The sequence below is a fragment of the Sprattus sprattus genome (assembly GCF_963457725.1).
Source record: "Sprattus sprattus genome assembly, chromosome: 20".
NCBI classification, from domain to species: Eukaryota; Metazoa; Chordata; class Actinopteri; order Clupeiformes; family Clupeidae; genus Sprattus; species Sprattus sprattus.
Window position 1 is genome coordinate 20,797,998 of NC_137918.1, and position 12,442 is coordinate 20,810,439.

The 12,442-nt window shown below is 41.4% G+C and overlaps 2 protein-coding genes across 2 annotated transcripts; one reads left to right on the forward strand and one right to left on the reverse strand.

Annotated features, from left to right (window-relative positions):
- Positions 1–1,607: 1,607 nt before the first annotated feature.
- On the reverse strand, positions 1,608–8,464 carry dnaja1 (DnaJ heat shock protein family (Hsp40) member A1). Its single transcript, XM_080859713.1, has 9 exons — positions 8,377–8,464; positions 7,231–7,368; positions 5,928–6,117; positions 5,709–5,813; positions 5,224–5,451; positions 4,834–4,948; positions 3,836–3,951; positions 3,463–3,563; positions 1,608–3,116 (listed from the first exon to the last, which is right to left on the reverse strand). Exons 2-9 carry the CDS (start codon positions 7,360–7,362, stop codon positions 2,880–2,882), a joined length of 1,224 nt encoding a protein of 407 aa, XP_080715839.1. The 5' UTR covers positions 7,363–7,368; positions 8,377–8,464; the 3' UTR covers positions 1,608–2,879.
- A 74-nt stretch (positions 8,465–8,538) lies between these two features.
- Positions 8,539–11,954, forward strand: aptx (aprataxin). The gene is made up of 8 exons (XM_080859714.1): positions 8,539–9,177; positions 9,481–9,527; positions 9,634–9,687; positions 9,882–10,178; positions 10,295–10,354; positions 10,488–10,711; positions 11,346–11,449; positions 11,656–11,954. Exons 1-8 carry the CDS (start codon positions 9,048–9,050, stop codon positions 11,808–11,810), a joined length of 1,071 nt encoding a protein of 356 aa, XP_080715840.1. The 5' UTR covers positions 8,539–9,047; the 3' UTR covers positions 11,811–11,954.
- Positions 11,955–12,442: the final 488 nt, after the last annotated feature.

A 12,442-nucleotide genomic window follows, 5' to 3' on the forward strand; every position in this document is an offset into this window, starting at 1 on the left:
CCTTGAGGACCACTGTCTATTCATGCCGATATTCCTGCCATATTTCGGCAAATGGGTTTCTTAGAGGTCAAAGCATCACTCAAAGCTAGAGAAAGATTTTCTCCCCAAAAGACCTAGCTCTTGTAGGGACCTTTGTGGTCCAGGTCTGAGCACCAAGACGATGTAGAACTGGGCTGGGCTGTCTTGATGGAGTGATGGCCAAATGTGTGGACATGTTTTCACTTGGATCACTAACATGACTGGGTAAAAGCTCATAGCTTGGGACTTCTTTCACTCCAGAAATCTTCATCCCGACGCTTTCTGTTGCTATTTTTACAGACCCATTCTGTACTGGTTTTCTTTCATGTTACTATATAATGTCATACATCGAATCTCTGAATTGTAATGTAAGAAACACAATTGACTCGTGAAAGGGTTTCCAAAATACTGTCTTTAACCACACTATGCATGCTGACTTCTACTGTGATGAGTCTACCCTTTACTAAGACCGTAGGATTCAAGTGGATAGCTTGTCGACAGTAGAAATGGCCATGTTGATGTGGCCTGCATAAGAAGACCTGTAAATGGACACGGAATTTCAGTTAAGGGCTTCACGATGTCTGACAGTGCTCACTAGTAGATGATGTTCTCTGCGATTATGCTTTCGGAGGTCTTGCATGACACCTGGGAGGTAGAGGAAAGCTCCGAAGGGCCTGTGTGTTTTAACACTTGACCTCATGAAGTTAGTTAGCATGCCACATCTGTACTGCATGGGTAGCACCAACTGTATACGTGCCATATAACTCTTTAGTAGTTCTGTAGTATATTTAAGGTGATGTTGCCTGTGTTTTTGTGTGTGCTGAATAGTTTTAGCCAGTTGATGTTAAAGTGTATCACTTCAGTGTCTTAAAAATATATTTAAAATTATATTTAAAATTTTAATTTTGTTGCCTTTTGCTGACAGGTTTCAGTGAGAGTACGTTTCAAATGAATATTTCAACTGCTAGGTGTTCTATGTTTGGCCAGTTCTGTGTTTTACAACCAGACAGGCAGTATGGCTATGGCTGACGGTGATTCCATGGGGTCTTTAAGGGCATTTCCATGGATTTGCAAATGTCATTGTCCTGCCAAATATGACTGAATATGCTAAGTTAATTCACATGCTCTGAGAGTATACACTAGTTGGCATGTACATCATTTTAACAGATAACTTTGCCAATACATTTGGGTATGGTTTCAGTGGTGTACTCCCTTTAAAAAGGCACCATGTGAAGCATTGTGTCTGTTGTAAGACCACCATGGGGAGAAGTTGGCATCGCACTTTAGATTTTATGTTTGAATCTCTGAATCGCTGAGTGGAAATGATAAGGACATTCCAAGGTCTCAGGTTTACCCTACTGTAAAAAGTCCACGGTTCAATAAAGGCTTGAAGCCGAGTTACTATTTGGCACGTTTCCCTTTGTTTCCTCATAAGCATATGCAGTGGAACTGTTTGCTAGTACACAGCCTCAAATGGAAGGTAGGAATTACCATATTCAAATATGAACAGAGGTTGATTTAATTATAAATTAAAAACATATAAATGCATAACTTATTGGTCCTTATAAACTGACTAACATGTACACATACCATAGACATGACAGACACTTTTTTTTAGAATTAAAAAAAAACAAAGATCGAGTCAGCCCTACATTTAAAGTGTCAGTATGTTTAGCAAGAAGCCGCTTTACAGTGTCCCCTCATTCTGTTGATTTGAAAGACATTGGTGCAATGAGCATCCTAAAATTGTGACCACAAGCAGTAAGGCTTCAGTGCAGGCACACCGAATTAATTGAGGTCATCATCCAAATTATGTCAGTTCCTATAAATATCAGAGTTTTTATACCTGACAATTAATACAAAGGAGCAGGCCACAAGGCCTGCCCATGTCATGGAATTTGGAAATTAGAAGTGTGTTTGCATCTATTGTGGAAACTATTGTTGGCAACAGACCATGTTGTGCATTATTTGTGAAAATCAATTAATTCACATTTGAAATGTTAAACCATGTGCAAACACATGCAACATTTTGAAGCCTGCAAAAACCCTCACTGTCAGACTGAAGAACTCTTCTGTGATTTGAACTTCACTGACATTTAACAAACACATATAGGCACCAAGTCATTGTCTGAAAGACAATTGCGAGTGGAGCACTGTCATGAAGGTATTTGTCTTCCAAAAGCAGATGGTTTATGACTATTAAAAACATCAGCAGCCTTATGACCGCTGCTCTGTCTTCAACTTCGCCTTTGCACAACAATATCTTTTCTGGGAGCTGAGTGGAGAGGTCGGAATGATTCGTTTGCTTCTGACATCAGTTATACTGATAGTTGTTCAAGCACAACCATTTCATACAAGCGACATTCAGTCTGTTGATTTAGGTAAATACTAATCTCATTGCTATGACATGAAAGAAGAGAGGATGCCATTCTCAAAATGGAACACAACTGGATAATTATAATTTTTTTAACTCTTCATTGTTGTGTCACTGGTACAACAACAAAGCATAAAAGCATATTTAAGCTGCGTTATGGGCAAATCACAGTGACCACATGTGGATCTGTTCACAACTCATTCTCACTTTCTAAGAAGGCCTTTGCCAGTCCAGTGTCATGAAATCAGTATTGTCCATCAGTTCAGTCCCTCGCACAAAAAAAAAACATCTGACTTGATTTGGCAGGCTGCAGTGAGCCATCTGCATCAAAGGGCATTGGCATGTTAGGGTTAAAAATGTGGTGGTGGGGGTCGAGTTGGCACACCTTCCAGCTCGTACCACTCATGATACCCATGGAGGGGGCGGGCGTTAGCGACTTCACAGAGATGTGCCGAGAGGGTGTAAAAGCTGGGAAGGCGCAGGTGACTTAAGAGGTCTGGCACTGCACCCCTCCACCTTGGTAGACATCGTCATCCTCCTCCACATAGTAGATGTGCCTCGGGTTCTGGCGCTCCCGGGTCGGGTCGCAGTCCTCCAGGTCGGCGTAGATGTACAGGTCGTCGTCCATGGCGTCAGGCTCGTCTGGTTTGTCTTTCCCAGGCAGGTAGTGCTCGAGCTCCTTCAGCTTGTTCGGGGGGAGGAAGTTCTCTTCTGGAAAGACCACCTGGAAGTGAAAGAGGAAGAGTTATTCTCTTTTTGGTCATAACAGACCATTTCAAATAATCATAAATACTCAAATTTCTGCATTTTCCTTTCAGATGTTGGAACCGAAATGCATAGAACAAGAAAATATACAATCCAAAATTGGGATGGCGTGAAAGAATGTTTGCGAGAAACGCATCACTGGCAGAGCAACTGGATGAGAAATGGCAATATGACAGAAGTCAAGGCCAGTGACCTGACACAAGCCTCTATAAGAAAGAAAAATCAGTGGCTTGAAACAGGTAGCTGAGTGGTTCCATTATGACTTCAGACTGACGGGGAGGGAAGGGGAGTTTGAGAACACACACCGTGAAGTTGATAACGAGACGCCCCTTCTCAAAAGGCCGGCGTGGCAAAGGCATTCCCTCGTTCATGACACACTTCGTGTCACCTGGCTTGATCAATTCTCCTGAAAGAAAATACAAAAACAGAGTGTCTCATCTTTAATTTCAGCATATATTGAACAGAAACTATAAGTCAGATGTTTACTTTTTACGGTGATTTCTGAATTTCAGGAGAATACAAACAAACTGTTTTTGATACGAGTCCCTAGATGGTTCACTTGCTACAGAACCGGGTATTCATTTGAGAAAACCTGAAATATCAGCCTACCACCCTAATACCAAAGGCCCACAATCTTACACAACTGTAAAGACAGGTACAGTATGTACTGTGTAGTACCTGGATGGGAGGTGACCATTAGGGTCCTGTTGTCCAATGTCTGAACAGGTTTTTGGAAGCCACAAAGAGCCTCCACAAGCTGCAACTCCATGGTCATGGTCAGGTTCTCTCCTTGCCTAGGAGAAAAATCACAGACGTCAAATATAGCTGCAAACAGCGATGAGAAAGCCAAGCAGACCAGCAGGCTAGCGTTGCCATGGCTATCAGGCTAGAGTTGCCATGGCTATCAGGCTTGAGTTGCGTGAAGTCATTATGTCAAAAGCACGGCTGTAAGCACTCACAGCAAGTTTCATGTCAATTGATCAAAGATTGGCTGAGATATGAGTGCACTTCCTGTGGCAGAAGGAGAAAGATGAATATTAAACACAATGGGTGCCAACAAAGCTTTAAGGCTTGGCCCCCAATAATGTGATCACCCCATTAAAGGCCCAGTTATGCTTCTGCGTAGAATCTACGCTGCAGGAACAGCATAGCCCTGTACCCAACACTAGGGCCTGATGTGCACCTCCCTAGAAATGTACCCACATGTCGTGGTGATTTGTGTCTGTTTACCTCAATACCTGGAAAGAAACTGTAGAAAATGACTGTTTCTTTACAGTTAATGAGGTAAAAAAAAATAATACATGTGTATATCTGGTGATCTTTTCCATGTCGTCAGACACTTATAATTACATTATGAGCCCATCGTGAGGAAAAAGTTATACTTTGATGCGGATGCATGCTCTTAAGGGATAACACTGTATAGGTTTTTTAACGGTTGATGGTTACAGTGTTCTAAATTAATACTGGACCGATTTTGATTGTGTCCCTAGTTTACATTCGGAAATAAAAAGATGGGAAAATTGGGCCCAAGTTAAAAAAAATCCAAAAGTTTCCCTTTAAGATGATGTGAGAGGAGGAGGGTGGGATAGGAAACACATGACTGCTTGTGTTTATCTCAGACTAACACAGATGTTTCTGTGCAGCAGGAATAAACATGTCACATTTATATTCTTCACCTGGTAAACACGGCGTGTTCCCTCTGATCCAACACCATGATGATGTCACCAGGCTCCAAGCCTGGCTCCTGGTCCCCTTCTCCATTAAAGACAATCTTCTGTCCATCTTTCATTCCTGCACACAAGATGACAAGCACGATGTAGCACAGGCAGGTCTTTCAAGTCCGTCTAAACATGCGTTTCAGAGTCCTCAAACACATGCTGCATGTAGTACATGACACAAGCTGAATGAAACTACCATATTTTTAAGAAGAATGTATAAATAATTGGCTACTGAAAACGCCAAAGCATGTCTATCAGCCTAATCAAGATTCTATGAATATGCACACTTAAAATACCCCTCACACCAAACACATAGGCCTCACAGAAAGAAAAAAAAACCTCTCCAACCTTTATCAATGTGCACTTCCAAGATCTTCTTCTGGCGGTTTATCTTGCGCCCAACGCAGGTTTTACAGCGGTCTCTGTGACTCATGCGCTGACCCTGGCCCTGACATGAGCCACACATAGTAGACACCTGCTGCACCATGCCGAACCCCAGCTGGTGGAGTCGCATCTGCACCCCTGAGCCCCGGCACGACGGGCACACCTCCAGTGCTCCTTTTCTACCCCCACGGCCTGGCAAAGACACAACCACAGGAGCATGTTTTAAAGAGGCCTTTGGTAACTTCCAATGAAAAAATGCCCTTAATGAGGGGAAATGGGTGCAGAGCCTAAAAGCGGTATGATAATGATCATGGGAAGGACAAGGCAACTGAATAAATTAAGTGAGATGATATTACAACTTCCAAGTGTGTATTAAAGGTCTACATGTGGATACTAAAAGTGTGGATATTACATCATGGGATGTGTTTCCTGACAGTGTTGTTCAATACCTTCACATCTTTCACAGATAACGTTCTTCTGGACAGCTAGTTTCCTTGTGCTTCCATTATACAATTCCTCCAAAGACACAGTTAGCTGATGGACAATGTTTTTCCCTTAAGAGAAACAGACAAAATACTGTACATGTTTATGTGAAAAAGAACAAACATATTAATTGTATTACTTAAACACTGAATTATTCTTTACTTTTAGCTGTAAAAATATCTAACCTTTTTTTTCTCTGTGCATTCGCCCTCCTCCACCAAAGAACATATCAAAGATGTCCATGGGAGACCTGAAGCCACCTCCACCGCCGCCACCATTACCTCCCTCTTTGATTGCCTGTTCACCACCACGGTCATACACCTCCCTCTTCTGGGGGTCAGACAGCACTTCATATGCCTGGGAGATTTGCTTGAACTAGAAGAAAAGTAGGGACATTTGTTGTTTGTTTCTTTCGTCCATCTTTCGCTTCAAAGTCCACAATTTAGTTACGCAAAAGGTTAACATTTGAGCTCAACAGCCAACAATTACACCCCTCCCTTCCTGTGGTTTATGGCTCGGTCCACATGTCTGTTTCCCACAGAGCTAGGACTGTGAACGAACACCTGCTTTTTTTGCGCAAACACTGCATGTTGAGCTAGAGGACTGCAAGGAGCAACTTGCTGAATTTGACAAAAAGTGTAAAGCAACTCTGTGATATGCTGGCCTCTGGCCAAGTTCCATAGGGAATTGTTTCCAGGCATTTAATATCGTTCGGGTTGATTTTGAAATCATTGGACCAGCCTTTAAGTAAACAGCATTGACCACTGTGGAGTTGCAATCCTTCCCACGGTGTGGACTGATATATATAAGCCTTTTCCCAAACTTGGAAGTAAATAAACTGTCTTTGCCCATGATAAATCCATTTACACATCCTTTTAGCTCCGGCTTCATTACTTTGATGTTTGCTACTATAGATTCATCTAGCTATACCATTGCTGCCATTGAACTTCATTTCTAAACAAATGCTACAGCGAAAAGAGAACTGTTTGTGCACGTGGCCGTCATCGTTTTGTATTTGGCAAATCAGCATTTTTGCAAGTCCCGGTTTTAAACAAAAACAATCCGAAGGACATTTAATGGGATCTTGGGAAAGTCAAAAACGATAGCTGCTGGGATCACAACAACCGCATTTCTGCATATATTTTTAACATTTGTATTAAACGAGATAACAGTTATTTACAAAAGACATACTGATAACTGCATTTCAAATCGCCAACGGGTTGTCTAGGTTTTCTACTGGCGTTGTTTCGCTCACATCTTTTTTCCCCGGAGATTTGGTTCGCCCATTCATAATTTTCCATAGGGATTTTTTTCTTTGAAACCAGGAAGTCACGCTCGAATACCATGGAGAATACGGCTGTTAGTTTATGCACTTAGTCAAAACCTTTTTCCGAACTGAAATCAGCCCAACTCAGCACTCACAGTTCTGGTATTCAGCAGAGAATGTAAAGCAGACATTAAAGAAAAATTTACGTTAGAATGTTTTACCTTATCTCCTTCTGTTGGGTTCTTGTCTGGATGGTATTTCAAGGCCAGCTTGCGATAGGCTTTCTTCAACTCCTCTGGAGTGGCACTGGGCTTGACACCCAACATCTCGTAAAAACCTGTTTCCTTCACCATCTTTGCCTAAAAGGTAGTTGGCACTATGAGTAAGATCTTAAAAGCAAACTGCATGTTATGCAACACAACACCGGTGCATTAGGCGGGCTCAACGCTTACACAAAACCCTGTGAATGTGAAAGTACACAATGGTGAGTACGAATTATATGTTACTACTAAACTAGCTAAGCTCTCTCGCCAAGAAGTTAAAGCGTGCTTTTAACATTATTCCTTAAGCACTGGTTAAACTGAGATCTTCTGGCAGATGTATACATATCGTTGCGAAGCAAGCTGTCCCTGTGTTGCTTTGCAGTATGGTACGGTACCACTGTTGACAGCACAGCCTTTTGACAAGCCACGATGCATAAACAAAATTGACCCAACAGTAAAAACTTTATCCCCGGGGTATGTTTATAGACTGAAACAGAACACATATTGACGTCGTTAGCTGGCTAGCCAACCTGGAATCTAACGTAGCTCGCAACCCCAAGTTGACAGCGGAAGCGGTCATTGACACTGACATTACCCAAAAACGCTGTTAGCTAATAAAGTAAATGAATGGAATAATAATCTGCATAACAGCACACCGACAGCGCAGCTCTCCAAGTTAACTAGCGAATATTTCCCGTAGTAACGGTCACCGGTAAGTTAGCTTGGGATAGCTATGATAGCATAAGCGTTTGACAAATTTGGCATAGAGACACAGATAAATAAAGTAGTTCGGGTTAAAGGTTGATCTATCGAAGTAACACTCAAGGTGTTCAATGGTTGAAACAAATCGTTCCCGGAGATCCACCAACATTAATGTGGGAAAAAGCGAGCAAGCTCATCTAGCTAACGTGAAATAATACCGGGCACAGTAACTTATCGAATTTGCTAGCTAGCCAGCACTGATTGACTTAACCCGCAACCCCATGGCTAGCTTGGTTGCCTGAACAACGAGTTAAAGCTGTTCATGAGCCCACCAAATCGTTTAATCGTCCACATGTTAAAAAATATCAAAAGTAGGGTCAAATAGTATAAAATAACTCCTACCTAAATATTCGTTTATGCAGTTTAGACAAACCACTACAGCTAGTTGCTAGGGCGACAGACTTCCAGAATCTTCTTCAGACCCACCTGCGAGTGCGACCTATGTGTGCGACTGACCTCTGATGATGACGTATAAAAACAGACATGGCAGAAAGTTGTTATGAATGAGAGGTCTCATGTGGAAGCCATCTAGCTAGTTAGCGTGCGTGCGCAACCGGTGTAAAAGTTTTGCATGGGGTACTTAGATCACGTATCTTTTGGTAATTGGCTTGCAAGTTGACTCCTGCAACGGCAAAACAAGTACATTAACATTTACTCAGGTAGACAGCAGTGTGTGGGTTTGCCTGCTAGTTAACGTTAGCAAGATAGCTAACGTCAACAAATTAGCAAGATAGCTAACCTAACGTGTACCAGTTAACTTAACTGGTGATAACGGGCAGCTATTTTAAATTAAACGTTAGAGATAACATAATCGACACACAAAAGAGTAGTCGCTTATTTGACTGTTCGCGTTTAACAAAAAGCTCAAATTGAAACCCCCAAATTATCTCATGAACCAGAAGTTGGCTCCAGCAACTGTCTACAGTTAGCTAATGTAGCTTCTTTTCACAGCAAGTTGAGTAACGTCAATCCCCTTTTCTGTAGCTAACAATTGTAACTCACATACTTTAAGAATGCCCTCTTGCTGGTTAGTGAGTGAGGATGGCAGTCATAAACCCATCCAGTTACCTCATCTAGAAGCAGTGGTGTTGGGTCGAGGTCCGGAGACCAAAATAAAGGACAAGAAATGCTCTAGGGAACAAGGTAAGCGGCATTAACGGCAAAACGTTGTTTTGTTTTGGTATTAGTTAGGCTGGTAAACGTTTAAGACATGGTTAAGGTACGCTCTAATGTCCAGGTGTAGGTATGGGCAGATACTTCAATATTCCTTTTTTTTTTTTTTTTTTACATATTTAAGTCATGCACTCCACGGCCTTATTATGTGGAGTTAAATGTGGAACGCACGCACAAGCGCGTGCATGGTCAATGCAGTTGTATTGAACACTTGACATTATTGATCAGACTGGAGTTGAAATGAAAATGATATTTCCTGCTTCCCATAAACAGTTGAGTTGAAGGCAGATCACAACAAGGGAAACGTCATGGTAAAACAGGTCAGTGCAGGTAGTAAGCCTACCCAACCTATTAAATAATGATCAACCAAACAGTTTGATGCAGGATAACTAAAACTGAACTTGTTTTTTTAATGGTTTTGTATAGTTGGGAGTCAATCCCAGCTGTGTTGATATGGCTGTCATCGGGAAAGGAAACCAGGTAGAAATGCAAATTAAAATTAAAAAAAATAAAAATCTGTAAAGCCTCTGTCAGACAGAAATGTCTTAATGCAATTGTACTGACTTTGACAGGTGATATAACGAGCATTACTTTGAAACATTGCAATGCTTGGACTTGGATTCAGTTTTGTGTGTTTCCTTGATGTCCAACGTTTCGCCTACCTCTGCTGCCAGGTGAAAATGAGGACTGGTCAGCGGCTTCGCATGGTCAACCAGCTTTATCCATACATTGTACGTTTCAAGGAGGACACTTCCAACCAGTTTAGCAAGGACAGTTGTAAGGCCTCCAAGAGACCCCATCAACAAGAAGACTCAGTGGAAGAGGCTGCCCATGGTGAGGTCTACAGGAATAAACAACCATCACCTGGGCACACAGTACAGGACACTACCCAGCATGGACATACAGACAAAGGCCCAGGCCAGTATGGAGGATCAAGTGCTGCTCCTCCCCTGAAGAAGCCTGTAAATGTGGTGAGAAGCTTGTATGCTTAAAAGTAAGATCTATGCCACTAAATAATATTTATCACATTGTCACAGGACATTTGTATTGTTATCATTGTAAAGTTTATGACGGCCGTTCATAATAGGAAGGTGGAGGTCATTGGAACCAGGGCTTAAAGGTGTCGATGCAGGACCCAGAAATGCAGGTATGATGTTCGTTAATTTGAGAATCCCTATCGTTGTCATAGTGTCTAACCAAACAAAGTCGCTTGAAGCAGCCTTTATAATTGCCCTAATTTCCCTCGGGATCAATAATAAAGTATCCATCTATCTATCTAGATATACAAGGATGATCTAGTGGTCGTCATCAAGGACAAGTACCCAAAGGCACGGTACCACTGGCTAGTGCTGCCATGGGAGGCCATCCCCAACCTCAGGGCACTCCGACCAGAGCACATGGACTTACTGATGCACATGCAGGATGTGGGCCAAAGGATGGTCAGGAAGTGCACTGCCAACCACCTTCGCTTCCGCCTGGGTTACCATGCCATTCCCAGCATGAGGTGAGAGCTTAAGGCCTGGCAGGTGTAAAACACATATTCAGTGCTAATAAAACACATATTCAGTGCTAATAACACACATATTCAGTGCTAATAAAAACATATTCAGTTCTAATAACACACATATTCAGTGCTAATAAAACACATATTCAGTGCTTATAATAAAAGTACGCTCAGTATTATATTTATTTGTCAGTGTTCGTTTAAATGTTTTTGTACAATAAGGCAGTACATCCCAATTCCTTGTAAAAGCAACAAATGCATTGGTTTGCCCCAACAGCCAGATTCTCACTGACTCCCCACTTCTGTATACTTGACATTAAATGTGTGTTCTGCTTTTCCAATCCAACACACCTTTTGTGAAATTCAGTGAATTGCTCCTTACGGTCGACTAGCTGTCCGTTCTTCTTGGCTCTGTAAATGGGGGAAAAAAGTGTCAGACCGAGCCATAGGCTATTCCAACCAACAAGCTGTTTCAGTGGCGCAGCAAAAGGAATATAATTTCATTGGCTGTGGAGATCAAGATCGACAAAATTTTGCCCTAATCGCAGACAGAACAGAGATTAACTACCTAATTAATGAGGTGATATTTATGATCTCACTTTCTTCACTCATATAGTCCATTCTTGTTTTGCAGCCATGTTCACCTTCATGTCATCAGCCAAGACTTTGACTCGCCGTCCCTGAAAAACAAAAAACACTGGAATTCATTCACTACAGATTACTTCATTGAATCTCAAAGTGAGATGGTTGAACACACTCTTTACTGTGAATCTTTACTGTGTTCCCAAAGATGCCATATCTCTCCAGTGGTCGGTATTGTAACATCTTAGACATTGCTGTAAAAAAAATCTTGCAAATCCTGGTTATGTCCTGCCATAGTCAATTGAATTAATGCAGCTTAATTTACAGTTCAGAGTTTGACTGTTAGCCGTTTGCTTCAACAGAAATAATTACCATGCTGGAGAACAATGGAAAAGTGGCCGTCAAAGAAGGCATGGCTGAGCTGTTGAAGCTGCCTCTGCGGTGCCATGTGTGCCAAAAGGAACAAGCCACAATACCCAAACTCAAGGAGCATCTGAAAGGCCACCTCACAGTCTGATCTCCGTTTGGTGGAGACTTCTTTTTTTTGTTATCGTATTATTTGTGTTACAATATTCAGTATTTTCTGCACAGGACTGCTGTAGTCCTATGATACTTGAGACATAACTATAATTATGTTTTCCAAAAATTTGAAACGGTTGTATTTGAGAGTAATGTTGCAGTATTTTTGCTTGTTCCTTATGTGAAGACCTTTACTAAACGTTCTAAACATGAATAAATTAATTTTGGTTTCCTAGGACTTCTAGTGAATATAACAGTTTTCTGTTTGAGTTCAGGACACATGGTGAATGATCACATCAGAGTTTAACATTTCCATCCTACATTTTCCAACATTTTCAATCCTATCATTTATTTAACATTTCCATGTTTCAGGAGGCTTTTCAAGTGGTTTCTGTTCAGCCAATATTGGTGTGCGATTAAAAGAACAGTTTTTTAAATTAAATGGTTCAATTGAATAGGTTGGGCTGCATTATAAGCTTATTATGGCTTATGGATGGAATTTTGTAGGCTCATTAATAATGGCGTATAGAATATTTTTAGCCAATTTCAAACAAAGCATAAGATGTCGCTACAACAATGTTTTCCTCTTTTCCCCTGACATGGTTTGGTCTATCGTCAAAATTAATTTTG